The sequence below is a fragment of the Acipenser ruthenus genome, chromosome 7 (assembly GCF_902713425.1).
Source record: "Acipenser ruthenus chromosome 7, fAciRut3.2 maternal haplotype, whole genome shotgun sequence".
NCBI classification, from domain to species: Eukaryota; Metazoa; Chordata; class Actinopteri; order Acipenseriformes; family Acipenseridae; genus Acipenser; species Acipenser ruthenus.
The window spans coordinates 63,215,643-63,229,963 of NC_081195.1; the positions used below are offsets into that span (position 1 = coordinate 63,215,643).

Here is a 14,321-nt window from a genome sequence, read left to right on the forward strand (position 1 = left end):
TCAATTGGAACAATGGTTATGGCAGGTGTTCATTTTTTGTCTAACACTTACATGACACAACTTAAAAAATAAATAAATAAAACACGATTTAAGAACCTTTTGAGTTCAAGCATCTCGTTTATTCTGGCATTCTTCACGATTATTTTATCATCACAACTTGCGATTAGTAGACTCCCAGTTTCTGATGTCGACTGTCACTTTTCTGTTCGACTAGTGAAACCAGCAAACATGATTATCAGTGTTTTTTCAGCAGTACTGTAGCACAGGTCCTAGGATTGTAAATTAAAAATCTGAACAAACACTTATCTTCACCAAGATCCAGGTTTATTCAAGCCAGCCTTAGTACAGTCACTGAGAGACCACACATGCCACAGTGACATTGTCAGACTGATTGTCTTTGCTGGGCTGACATTACTCCACTGGCACAGGCATCCCGAAGCTGGGTACTGGACATTCGGATGTCTTCTTAAGCTCTGAAGACATGGAGGCTTTGAAAAAAATAAATATCATAGATGGTTTATAATACTCAATGCACAATATAATCATCCCCCGCCCCGTACTGCGTAGGGGACAAGTTCATATAAACAGACATTCAAACACTGGTGAGAGATGTTAGGGGTCCAGTTCACATTAGACAGCAGTGTGGATTAATGGATTGTTTGATATACAGTAGTGTGCACCAGAAAGATAAACTCCACTCATTTCGATACCTCTGGTTCTACATAAGGTCAAACATCAGCTTGAATCCCAGCCCCCTGATAAATGGTGCTACTTTTTCTGGGATTTGGGAAGTGGGTGGTCCTCTTAAATCTTTAGACGATAACATACTAGAAGATACATTCCTTTTCTTTTCAGAGAAATGCAGACTAAACAGCAAACTGTTTCTGTACTGCAGATGACTGGTAACATAAGCAATCTAGGAAGTGATAAATCTATCCAGAACAGTTTGCACAAGTTAGCTTACACTGTCTGTTAATTGATTATAGAGTCTACCTGAGTTTAACCGAACATGATAAAGTAACCTTGAAAACCTTGAACCAGCTTAAAGATTGGCGTCAAATCACATTCATTTTCTATTGTCCCCTTACCTTTTTAATGGTCCTGTGACTGTATGTCCCCTTACCTTCGTGGTCCCGTGACTGTATGACTCATACTGCACAGCATAGGGCCATGCCATTATCATGCAAGTCACTCGGGAACCCAAATATTGTGTTTTTAAATGTTTTGATAAATAAAAGTTCTAGTTGAGATATATATATATATATATATATATATATATATATATATATATATATATATATATATATATATAGTTGCAATGAAAATCCTAAAATGTTTACATTTGAAATTATGAATCTTGGATTAAATAGCACAACATCCTCAAGAAGTAAAAAGAAGATTCTAAAATATAAATGTCAGTTTACTGAGCACACTGATATATTTACATCTCACAAAACACATCGGGAGGTATTTATTTAGTATTTGTTGCCAAAATAGCCAAATTGAGTAATAATACATTTTAGAATTTGATATGAGTTACACATCTTGCAATCTCTCTTGGTTAGTTAATGCAGATGCTAGAATAAACCTTTTGTTCGAGCGCTTAATACTTTCTTTTGAAAGTGGTTACTGCCATCACAGTATTTGGAAGTTATCAAGAACTAATTCTAAGTATGCACAGTGTGCAAGGGCAGTGTCTGATGAATGTAACGTATTTATTCCTAGCCAGTACATTTAATAATCTATTTTTTAGGGGAAGCAATTGAGCCAATTTCTTGAGGCTACACCTCTTTTTTCTATCATGTAAAAGTTTTCTTTACTCTTATATAGAAATGTAAGACTGATCACACTAACATCATAGCTATGAAAACATACAGTGGTCTATTCAATTGACATAAACGATGGCAGATCGAAATTACGTCACCATTTAAATCTTAAATGGAAGAGTAGTTTGTGAAAACCAACCATATCTGTGAGTCTCTAGTGCAGTGAGTCTTCAGTGTACTTTAAAAGTAGGTAAAACACTGGTATTGGTCCTATTTTCTAAATTTAAACAGTGGCAGTATTTAGATCGGTCTTACACAATTCAAGTGTTAATATATAACCTGTATTGGTATAGCATGTTTTATGACAGATCTTAGTCATACCTAACAAGCAACACAATTAACATTCTATGCAGAGTTATAGATGTACATATCAGGATTCTATTGAGAAAAGTAACAACTGGATTCACTTAGACCTTGGAAATTCAACAATTAATGCTAAAAAAGAAAAACATATTTCTTTGGTTTTTATTCCAACCAGGTATTACTGTTCTTACAAGAAGTATGTTGTGTTTTGCTTTAAATGATCAAATTATTGACTATGGCAGGTTAGGGGGACTCTACTAACACAGCAGCTGTTGAGATAATAGTTTTCCTAATTGTGCACAAACCTGCACAGAGAACATTGTGATCCCAATTGAACACTTAACATCACTGTTACTCTAGTATATCCATTAGCTTCTGCAAATAATGTAGGACTTGTTTCCCATAGTGTAGTTACGCTGCTCAGTAAATGTCATCATATTTTGTGCAGTGGCTGCAGAGATACACCACTTCAAACATAATCAAATTAATTATAATTAAAATGTATGCTGATATTTTTCTAACATGAAACAGGTCCAGGGATTGACAGCATGTTTTCGTTTGTTAGTGGCTAAAGTAACTACATATTAAATTACTGATTGTGACTGTATATTTAGAGCTTGATTAAATGAGGTGGTGTACCACTATTGCCAAAGCACCTCAATCTTGAAAATGCCAGATAAACTAAAGCAAATGCTTATATACTTACTGTGTATCATGAATGTCAGACCCCCCCTCAGCCCCACACCCCAGAAAATGATAAAGAAAAGCATGCAAGAGAAATGAAATCATTAAATCCAATAAAACCAATAAGGTGATCAAGAGCAGCAACCAATCAAATGCTGTTATATGAGATGTTTATTAACCTGTCAGCTCAAATAACCTCATCTTGTGGATGAAAAGCACCTACAAGAGAATGCTCTCCTAAAGTAGGCCCGCAGGCCCTTATAATTAACAAAGAGTGCTATGAAGCAGGAGCACTGTAACATTAATAGAGATGGGTAAGATTCCATCTGCAGTACTCCAAATATGGGTGGAAAAAAGCTGGCATTTAATTTGAAAATTAATAGTTTAAAAATATTTGCTCCTACTTTGGGTGGACAATACCTACTAGACAACTGAGGCACTTACGAGTCCTGAGCCGAAGATGCAGACAAAACACCAACAGACAATATGTTAACATTAACAAGTGTTAATGACAAGGTCAAGAGTTTCAAGATTCTTTAACTCCCTCATTTACCACATATAACTATTGCTTAATACTGGATTGGCCATTCTGACATTTCAAACCTTTTCCAGCAGGGGTCGCTGTTTACCTTGTATTTCATTATCACTGACCTGTAACCTGATCAATGCTGTAGGTTTTACGTATAAATGAAGGAAAACTCAGGACAAATGTCTATTTTAATTTAAAAATAGATGACTTTTCAAAGCTTCCAGAAGTTTAGTATGTTTCTGGTGCACCCTGGTTACTCCCCCCCTCACATTAAACCTGTTAAACATAAACCAGGACAAGCTATTTGCAAGGCTTTAAAAAATGATTATAGTCAAGTTTCTCTCATTCACATGTGAAAATGAAAGTCTGGATCCACAGCATTGCCTGAGAAAGAGTCAAGTGGTCTACATTATCTATGAATAATATATCAATCAACTATATAAAAAAAAACACACAAAAAACATGAAAAATAAACAAGAAATAACAGAATTCAAACTAAACAAGGTCTTCATCCCCGAGGGGATGACACCTACACTTGAATCATCAAGAAACACGGAATACAAAGGAACAATCTGAAATGCTGTTTCACTGAGCTCTTCAGTTGTTATTTTTTTAATATATACACACACACCGAGATACAATAATCCAACTCATTACACATTTAGCAGCAAAGTCTTACCTGTGAAACACTTTCAGCAAACATTAAACCTCATTGGGGAGGCAATCAGCTAATACATTTAGGAATTGCTTAATTATGTGTATGCAGAATCACGATTGGCTTCATAATATCCATTAACTTAATTACAGTACTTCTAACTTCCTCACCTTAAATAAATGATTATTACATTATTAGCAAGTGAGGGAGAACATAGCCCACATGAGGCTCTGAAAATAGAACTGGATTTGAATTGGAGGCTGAAAGGCAACTTAACTGAATCCCCACACAGATCTATCTCTCCAAAGGGTGTGAATCAGGTCTGTCCCCGTGACAGCTAGGAAAATAAAACTTTAAAACGGTTTGCGGGCAGTGCTCTCAGCCTTAAGTGACAAAGTACTTTTAGCTGTGGAATCTGAACATTGTTCAATCTGTATGCTACACTTTAACTACCATGAAAACAAGAACAATCAAAACCACACCATAAGAAATTTAAAAAAAAACTTCACGCGACCATCTCTATTCTGGGTCTTATGGAATATCTGCTTGAAGGCATCACTGACCATAAAGGGGGACATGTATCAAGATCGATCGATCGTGTAAATGTGGCACGTCGTAAGCTGCCACATTTAAATGCTTAAATGTGCTTCAACGGTGCTCAAAATGGGCTACCGGTAGCAGAGATTAACAGACTAATCTGAAAAATTGTGCCTCCCCTCCAAATGGGCTACATCAATTGAACAATAGGTAGGTCAATTGACGAGGCAGAAATGACACTTCTAAATGGGCTAACCTGTGTTTTAAATAAAATGTACAGGTTTTAACCCACTAAAGTCTGGGTAGCTAATCTGGAGAGGCAGAAATGACCCATTTTGACTAAGTGTCTTGACTTTATATTATATTATTATTATACACATACACATAACGAAGAGGATAACTTAATGAACCAAGATGTTTATTATACGACGAATACAAACAATTGTACACAATGAAATAGCCAGTATTGAGCTATAATTTCATCCTCAGGGAGAACAAAAAGGGTAATGCAGACCCTAAATACTCTCCCTTCTTCTCAGCACTCTCCCTCTGTTCCTGGGTTGTTCAGGAAGGTTAGGAGCCTGCACTTTCCACTGTAAGAAATACGTTATCACTGCTGCCATAATGCTTTCCTATCAGCTGCTTTCTGACTTTTTCTTTGTGCCCCAATAAGATCAATTTGAAATCTGACTTATTTGTGGACCCTTTTAGAGCAGGCGCAGCTGTTCTGTCACTTCATAAATTTCATTTTAATATCACAGACTTCATTTCCAAATGAGCCCCATCTACAATTTGCCCATGCATGTAATTAAGGCTTGACACGCCTTAAAGTGCATGGCTAATGAGTGGCGGAGCGCATTGCATGGTGGAGCGCATTTTGGCGGAGCTAACATGGCCTTAACTTGCTAAGTGTCATGATTTTTAAGGCCGGCGTAAACTCGATACATCACCCCCAAAAAGCGTATTTTTCATAAGCTGAATCATTTTAACATGAACCCCAAAAAGTTAGACTTTTGCATCACATACACTATTGTGTCCTGCTTTTTCCATAATGCATAATGCAATAAGGTATGTGCCATCTTGAGCTAACGTACATTCTTCCAAATAAACGGCTTAAATGGTAGGCATAGAACTGAAGTGTCACGTATCAGTCCCACTGAGCAGTGTTTAATATTTTTAATCTCTAACAATTCTGGAGTGAAATGACCCCGGAAGTACAAGAAGCAGCGATTGCATGAAAGTAAGGCACTCAAACTGAGAACTTTTTTTAGATATATTTTTAAAATTAAAAAACACATTCGCTTTAACATGTGTTTCTTTCAAAACTACACAATGATATGGTACCTACATAGTGAATTTACACAACAAGTAAGATTAATGGAATTGTTGAATTATCTGTAACCGCTGTCAGTGCCCCGAATGTGTGAGAGAGGGGCACAGCTAGCACCTTAGAGTGCAGGGTGCTGGTCAGTAACTGGGACAAGCAATGCTCTATGAACCTCCTCATAGCAAGCAGTGTCAATTAGACAATGCTGTCCTTGAACGAACTACAAAAACATAATTAGAAAATCTTAAAAGAATGTTAGAAAAGCATTAGTTATAAACAATGCCTTATAAACTTGCTTGTACAATACTGAACCGAATACAATCTGCAAGATAGAATTAAAATACATCAAGCGAGGTAAGCAGCATATTTTCAATTCAGTGACATCTTACTGTCTGTAACATTCCCAGATGTCTTGACACTTTAATAAAAATACTTGTTTTTTTTGTTCTTGGGAGGATACTTTGAAAACCAGGCTTTAAAAAAAAATGTTCAGAAGCAACTGCTCTAGAGCAGAATGTTTCAATATGATCAACCATGCAGGCACGTCCTAAAACACAAAGAGTAAAGATTGTTGTTGAGATTAAAAGCAGGCATCAGTTTATCCCCGGCTTGTGGTTGTACAGGAGTCGTCAGTACGGGTCCATTTTAATTCTTCTATACAGGCAAAAAGTAAAGATCATTCCACAGATCTGTAAAATAATATGGGAAATACGTATCAGTCACACCGAAAGCATTCGAGTATCAATGGGGTGATCTAAACATCCCCACCCTTTAACCAGCTCTATCACAAACCACTTTGTATTGCATTAAGTGATGTTAGTAAGAGGGTCAATTAATCACCCAAGGGGGGAAACAGCTGTATTTAGACCCACTGCTGTTCAGATTCTTAAACAGGTGCATGTGCAGCTAAGGCCAAAAGTTTTGCATTACCCAATAGAATGAACTCATTTTGATTCATTAGGTCGAATGAAACCTGCAGAATAATATTACGTTAACATATTGAACTACATACCGCTTAAGTTTTCCATACACTTAACAAAAAAAACTTACACATTAAATTAACATTAAATACTGTACTATTATTATGGCTTCCGGTAGACTTTTGTGATATCATTTTGTAGTTTCTTTGATTACATGATGTTAACTAAAATATCTAAATTATGTTCATATATAATACATAGTTTTTGTTTGAAATTATGTCTCAATCCTAAAATTCTAGGTGATGCAAAACTTTACAGCTGTACATACAGTCAAGCAATACTAATAAAATGTTACAAATATTTATATACGATTGAGAGCTTACCGGATTACAGCCAAATGCATTTCAAAATGTCTATAGGAGGCTCGGAGCGTATAATAAAAGTTTGGTGAAGATGCAAAATGATATTATTCTCATTAAAAACTGCAACATAAAAATGTTAACGTTAATTCGGTCATCTTTCTTTTTCTGCTGAAATGATGAAAGTAGTCAAGCTCTGATAAGCAGTTCAGATTGATTTTGCATTTTTCTGTGATTTTGAAGTGCAAAGCAGAGATACATTTTCTCAGAATAAAAGTCTTGTTGATAGTATTTTTTTTTTTTTTGTTGGTATCATGAAGCTCAATTATCTCTGAGATGTTGTCTTTGCTTCAAAAAGAGCACTCTTGAGAATTACATCTAAAGTAAGTATATATTTTTGCACTGAAGTCTGACTTTGTCTTTACAAATCAAGGTTATTGCGTTTAAAACACTTACTACAACTGTCTCCTGTGCTGTATATCCATGCAACTGTTTCAAACTGTTTCAAACAATGAGCATGTCTACACAGTAAACATGAAAACAGCAGCAATTTCAATGGATTGGATATTTGATTTCTGTTTGTTACACTACCCTGGTTTTTCAGCTGACAAAAAGGTATTGCTTTTACTCCAAACCTGATCCAGAACATACGAAAAGCCTCAAAACAATCCCCTTAGTGTTAAAAAATATTGTGCAGGGATACACACAGCACATGAAACAGCAAAGTAATGAGTTGGTTCTACCAATCTTGAGTGGTCTGTTAACATAAGGACACCCAGATTAGTCAAGAATATAAAGTAACTGAGGAGACTAGTGTAAATTGCTTCAGTCTCTCTTAAACAATGGACTTCCTGATCCTGTGGTCACTGGATAGAATCCTAGAAAATTTGAACATGACCCAATCTCAGGCTTCGTCCACGAAAATCTAAGCTCATAGATCTGATCAAGACTTGTACTAGTACAAGACTGGTAGTAGTTGTTAGAATGCAACATGCCCAGTACTTCTCTGAAATGACCCTGCTCCATTCTTACACTGAATGCTGGAATGTATGCAATAAGGTCTGACAGGGTGTCCGCATATGTCGAATACACAGACGCCACTGAAGTGGAATGTCGAAATCTGGGAAGGTGTTGTCAACCTTTAGCACTAAATTTCCTAAGCGTTTTAGGAACCTGGTCCAATGACTAACTTGTACCAGTGATTCTTCCATGCATTTACAAAATGACGATGATGATAATATTAAGAAATATCACTCTGCTTTATGTAAAAAAATGTATCTGTTCAGTTGTTACAAATCTCTATTGGCTGATATACACAAACACAAATCTTTTCAGTCATGCATCATTCAGCATGTATTAGAAGCATATCTCTACTCACGTTTTTAATTGAAAGCAGTTTGCATTTCACACATTATTCTTACATATAAGCTGCAAAGCCAGTTAGCCTCACAATGCAATTAGCCTAATTGAGCGGCAGCAGAAAACAGCATGTACAGCCAAGACAAGCAGCATGCACTGCGGATCAGAATGAGAGAGAGGCTACCCAATCACATGTCAGAGAACTCTTCTTCCTCTTCTTTATAGAGCTGATAGATAAAACAGGCAGTCAGGGCTGCTCCCGCCAACTAGCACAGGACAAGTGAAACTAGTTTAGTGTGCACACAGACAGACACAGGGGTTACTTCGCTGTTTAAAGAGAAATACATATTGCAAAAACACAGTGTGGAAACTGCTTCAGCTTTCTGTAACTCCACATGAAGCTCTCCAAATGTCATTACCTCACGTTTTTGAATGAAGTCAGCAATCATTTTTGCACCTGCTTCTTCATCAGTTAACTAGTGAGCTACACACCTTGCTCAGGATACATTGTTATGCCATTCATTCAACAACAAACCCAAGCAGGATACTGTATTTTCAGATAAATTAAACAAGCAACATGCCTGTCTCCCCTTGATAGTTCATTTCGTTGTTAAAACTTGGATCAAGACAATAATCTCCACTTGATTTTGATTTCCGTGGTGACTTCTGTAATTATTCCGTAGCAACTTTAAACCAAAACCCTGCCGGGCCAGGGATGAGGCAACTGAGAAAAGGTCTATCAGTGAAGCATCTGAAGCATTGTTGAAGGGGTGGGGCCAATTTACTCTCCAGGTGAAATGGTCACTGAAGTGCAAGACTGGCTGAAAGCAAGACATGCAAACAGAGAATTATTTATCCTAGTGTTGTACCAGGTATCTTTTTTTTTAATGAAAAGACATGTTTGCTTGAACATGTTTTTTCTTTCAAAACAGAATATTTGGGGCTCCCGAGTGGCGCATCCAGTAAAAGCACTCGCTAGAGTGCAGGATGCGCTCTATAGCCTGGACGTCGCTGGTTCGAGTCCAGGCTATTCCACAGCCGACCGTGGACGGGAGCTTCCAGGGGGCGGCGCTCAATTGGCCGAGCGTCGCCCAGGGGGAGGGAGGGTTAGGTCGGCCGGGGTGTCCTCGGCTCACCGCGCACCAGCGACCCCTGTAGTCTGGCCGGGCGCCTGCGGGCTTGCCTGTAAGCTGCCCAGAGCTGCATTGTCCTCCGACGCTGTAGCTCTGAGGCGGCTGCACGGTGAGTTCGCAGTGTGTAAAGAAGCGGGCGGCTGACGGCACTCGCTTCGGAGGACAGCGTGTGTTCATCTTCGCCCCTCCCGAGTCAGCGCAGGGGTGGTAGCGGTGAGCTGAGCATAATAAAATAATTGGGCATTTCAAATTGAGGAGAAAATAATAAAAAACTAATTGGCAACGACTAAATTTAAAAAAAAAAAAAAAAAAAAAAAAAAAACTGAATATTTGAAATGTACTGTACATTTATGGTAAAAGTCAGAATTTGGTCAATCTTATGTTTTACCAGTACCCAAATAAGGTGGTAAATGTCTGAAATGGTGAAGAATTAGATGGCTTTTGAAACATTTACCGGTTAATCTTACGATCTTGAAAATAAATGTCTGAAAGGATGAAGAATTAAGGTCTGATTACACTGGGAGCTTTAGCAGAAAGCGGTAAACCGTGCGGTTTTTCATATTACACTGGCGCCAGGAAACCTTGCGGTATATGTAAATGTATTATCACATGTTAAAAATGAATTTGATGAAGTATGTCAAGAAATAAAGGTTACATGTATTTGTGTATGTCTTTATTTAGAAAAAAAAACAAACATGCAGTGTTTCAATCCTGAAAATTTAAATCGATAAAATTCTAAATATATGCTTAAAAATAAACATTGATATTATCCGTCGAAATTCTTACAAAATAAAAATCAAATTCTGCCAAGCCTAAAAATATTTATTTCTGCATACTCTTGAGATTTACTGGTAAATGTCCAAAGTATAGCATTAACATGTTTATTTTGGACATTTACCATTTTGCTTAGTAAATATCAACATTTACCAGTAACTCTTAAGATTCCCCAATATTCAGACTTTTACAGTAAGATATATAGCGAATAGAAGTGCATGACAGGTACGATTTATGGAATTACTTGTTAGATACAACCACTTCAAGAGGTTTTCTATGTATTTCATTAAGCTCATGTTGAAGAGATCTGCTGTACATAAGCGGTCTTGAAAAATATTTTCTTTTTTTGCTTCCAGAGCATTTACAATTGTAATTTATAACCTCCACCTGTTCCATTTAGTTTACAATTATCATCATTTTTTAACACTGCAGTTTTTAAATATACTAACCAGACTACTGGAGCTGGAACTGAATAGCAAGTAACAAACGTTTCAAGATTTAATAAAGCTTAGAGGAGGATAGATGTTAATCATTACTAAACCAGCTTGTTTAGAGAAAAAAAAAAGAAAAAAAAAACGCTCTTCAAAAACAGACTTACCCTTTGTCTGACATTTCTCCTCACAACGTAACATGATACAGTCATAAAATCATGTTTTCATAAAACCAAATGGAATAAGCATAACATTCTTTGAGCCTTGTGATTCATTAAGTCATTGCTTGGGGTACAGATAGACATATAATGTAGAATTGTTATGGCCATAGACGCCTAGCTGTCTGTCCACTATATAAAGACCTGTACCTAATATTGAGATTAGTCACCGTTTGCCCTGATCACAACCTTGACATGATGTGGCACAGACTCCACAAGGTGCTGGAAGGTGTCGCAAGCGATGTTAATCTATTCAGTCATTAATATGTCACACAGTTTGTGCAAGACTGTAATGAAGAATACATTGTTCACCACAAACAATTAGACTGAGACATGGGGACTGTAGTGGTCATGGAAGATGTGAAATGTCTCTGTCATGCTCCTCGGACATGTGTGTACTTGCTCTGTATTCTTTCTGTGATCAGATTCAGCAGGATCCTGACAGCTCAAATTCCTCGCTCCTGGGCAGTTTAATAATGTACCTAAACAAGGGACGCTCTTAACCCCTGGGCGCAGGACACAGTTTTCAAACCTGATTTAGTGCGCATGATAAAAACCCTGGTTAATTCTCTAATGTATTTCATTCATGGCAGGATGAACACACATTTTAAATGTATAAAAACAACAAAAACAATAATAATAATAATAATAATAATAATAATAAACAGTTATTTGTCTTCTGAAACTGTATATACAAGACATGCAACCCCTCCATATCCCATCTGAAATCTCACTACAAAAGTGTTTTCTTTTACATTGTATTAATATTTTATTTTATTTTTTTTACCCATTAGGGGGCATAGCGTTTTATGTACCGTGGCATCAAATAGGTTTGGAGATCTGCACGCTCCTGGAAACAGGAAAAAAAGACACAAAATGGAGAAACGAGCAACAACACATCATTGAATAATACATCAAAGGAGAGGCAAAGCCAGCGCTGCAAATCCACTTAACTAAATGTACCACAAAACAGCACCAGCATGGCTGGCTGCACTGAGGAACTCTGAACAGCTTACACTGCAGATCACTGTGAACTCTACAAAGACTTAACAACCACCACACACATACTCTACCACCACACACATACTCTACCACCACACACATACTCTACCACCACACACATACTCTAAAAAGACTTAAAGACTCTACAACCACCACACACATACCCCTGGGCCACTCAGAATTCACAAAAAAAAAAAAAAAGCTTTTAAAACATAAAATACACTGTGTAACAATTTTTTTTGGTTCCTGGGTAGTAAGTGTTATTTCCTAATTGCTTCTGCCTCAAAAGTATAGAAAATGGCTATTATTCCCCACAAACTTTGCTTTTGTGACCAGGACAGTGATATTTTGAAATTTACCTATTTTCCAGAACATTCCAGATAGATTCAGTGCTGAGTAAACTTGGAGTAACTTCTAGAACTTTCTAGAACTTTCCAGTAATATAAATAGTAGTATAAATACAGGGGCCTTAAGCCCACCAGTTCAGTTTAGTTCCAGCTGCCTAAGTGGATACATATCTGCATTTTTCTGAGATGGCATCAAGGTCATAGGAGACTTCAAAATGGTGGCATTCCTGATGGGTCTCCAAGGCGGTTTTACCAAGTTTCCCTGCTATCTTTGCCTTTGGGACAGCAGGGACACCAAGGCGCACTACCACAGGCGGGACTGGCCACAGCGGACCGAGTTCTCTGTGGGGAGGAACAACGTCAAGTGGGAGCCACTGGTGGACCCCCGGAAGGTGCTGATGCCACCACTGCACATCAAATTGAGCCTTATGAAACAATTTGTCAGAGCTCTAGATAAGGAGTCGGCAGCCTTCAAGTACCTTCAAGACTTCTTCCCTAAGCTGTCTGAGGCAAAGGTCAAAGCCGGTGTCTTCGTTGAACCACAGATAAAGAAGATCCTGGAGTGCAATGAATTCCCCAAGAAGCTCACTAGTAAGGAGAAAGCGGCTTGGAACAGCTTTGTCGCAGTGGTTCGGGGCTTCCTGGGCAATCACAAGGCCGAAAACTATGTGGAGCTGGTTGAGACTCTGGTGAAGAACTACGGCACAATGGGCTGTAGGATGTCCCTCAAAGTCCATATCCTTGATGCTCATCTTGATAAATTCAAGGAGAACATGGGAGCGTACTCGGAGCAGCAAGGCGAGCGTTTCCACCAGGATATACTGGACTTTGAACGCCGCTACCAAGGACAGTATAACGAGAATATGATGGGAGACTACATTTGGGGGCTGATTCGTGAAAGTGATTTACAGTATAATCGTAAATCTTGAAAAACTACTCACTTCTAAATCTTTTGTAGTCATTTTTGTATTACTTTAGTATAAATACATGTTAATTTGGATTCATATGTTGTTTTTTTCTGACTTTATGTGAACGAAAAGACACAAATTCGCCCGTTTTCTCATTGGAAATAGGTACATTTCAAAATATCACTGTCCTGGTCACAAAAGCAAAGTTTGTGGGGAATAACAGCCATTTTCTATACTTTTGAGGCATAAGCAATTAGGAAATAACACTTACTACCCAGGAACAAAAATTGTGTTACATAGTGATATCAGTCAAAAAAACTAAAAACAACAAAGCAAGAGTCTTCATACTAGAATACTAACACAGGGCAACACATTTAATAAATGAACTCACAGCAAATTAAAGCATATGAATTCCTGGAAACACTTTTTTTTTTTACATAGCTCTAACCTTAAGTGCGGGTTGTCTGACTGAGTCACGCTTGGTAGTCGTTTTCTTCTTCTGGAACACGTTTGCCCATTTTGGGACACAATAATAAATATAATTGTTGCACCAAAATGAATTTTAGTGCCACACCACTGCTTTAGTATAGTGTCATTAATATTTAATTCTACCGGTACAGTGTAAGGTTTTTCATGTAAAACAAGGGTTTTACCAAAAAACTTCATCAAATCAAACAATTACAAGATCACAGTGGCATTGCTTCGCTTGATATAGTAAAGGGGATTTAACTCAATATTTAATGTTGTTCATAAACTACTGCCCGCAGCATAAAGATAATGCCAATCCAGAGAGATTCTTTTATCAATATTAAATACCCATCTACACCCACTCTACTCCGATCCCCAAGCATAACAAGCTACAAGGCATTTTCTTTACTCCTTTTTCTCTTAAGCAGCACACATTGCCTTTCTTTCCATATACAATCATACTGTATTACACTTCCAAACTATATTTATTAAGGAGATTAGGAAAGAAAGACTAATAGTGAGTCATTATGAAATGCCCCAG

The 14,321-nt window shown here is 37.5% G+C and overlaps 1 protein-coding gene across 4 annotated transcripts in view; it reads right to left on the bottom strand.

Moving 5' to 3' along the window:
* Window positions 1-88: 88 nt before the first annotated feature.
* The window catches only part of LOC117414694 (tetraspanin-11-like), a 48,940-nt gene continuing 34,707 nt past the window's right edge, over window positions 89-14,321 (bottom strand). The window contains exons 8-9 of one of the 4 annotated variants that reach the window (XM_034024459.3): window positions 8,684-8,765; window positions 5,794-6,550 (exon numbers count right to left, since the gene is read on the bottom strand). In XM_034024459.3, the coding sequence (XP_033880350.1) occupies window positions 8,688-8,765 (78 nt within the window). In that variant the 3' untranslated portion in view covers window positions 5,794-6,550; window positions 8,684-8,687. Of the gene's footprint in view, window positions 489-5,793; window positions 6,551-8,683; window positions 8,766-14,321 lie in introns of those variants that run through there. The other 3 variants (XM_059027558.1, XM_034024458.3, XM_034024460.3) reach the window with 3 other exon arrangements.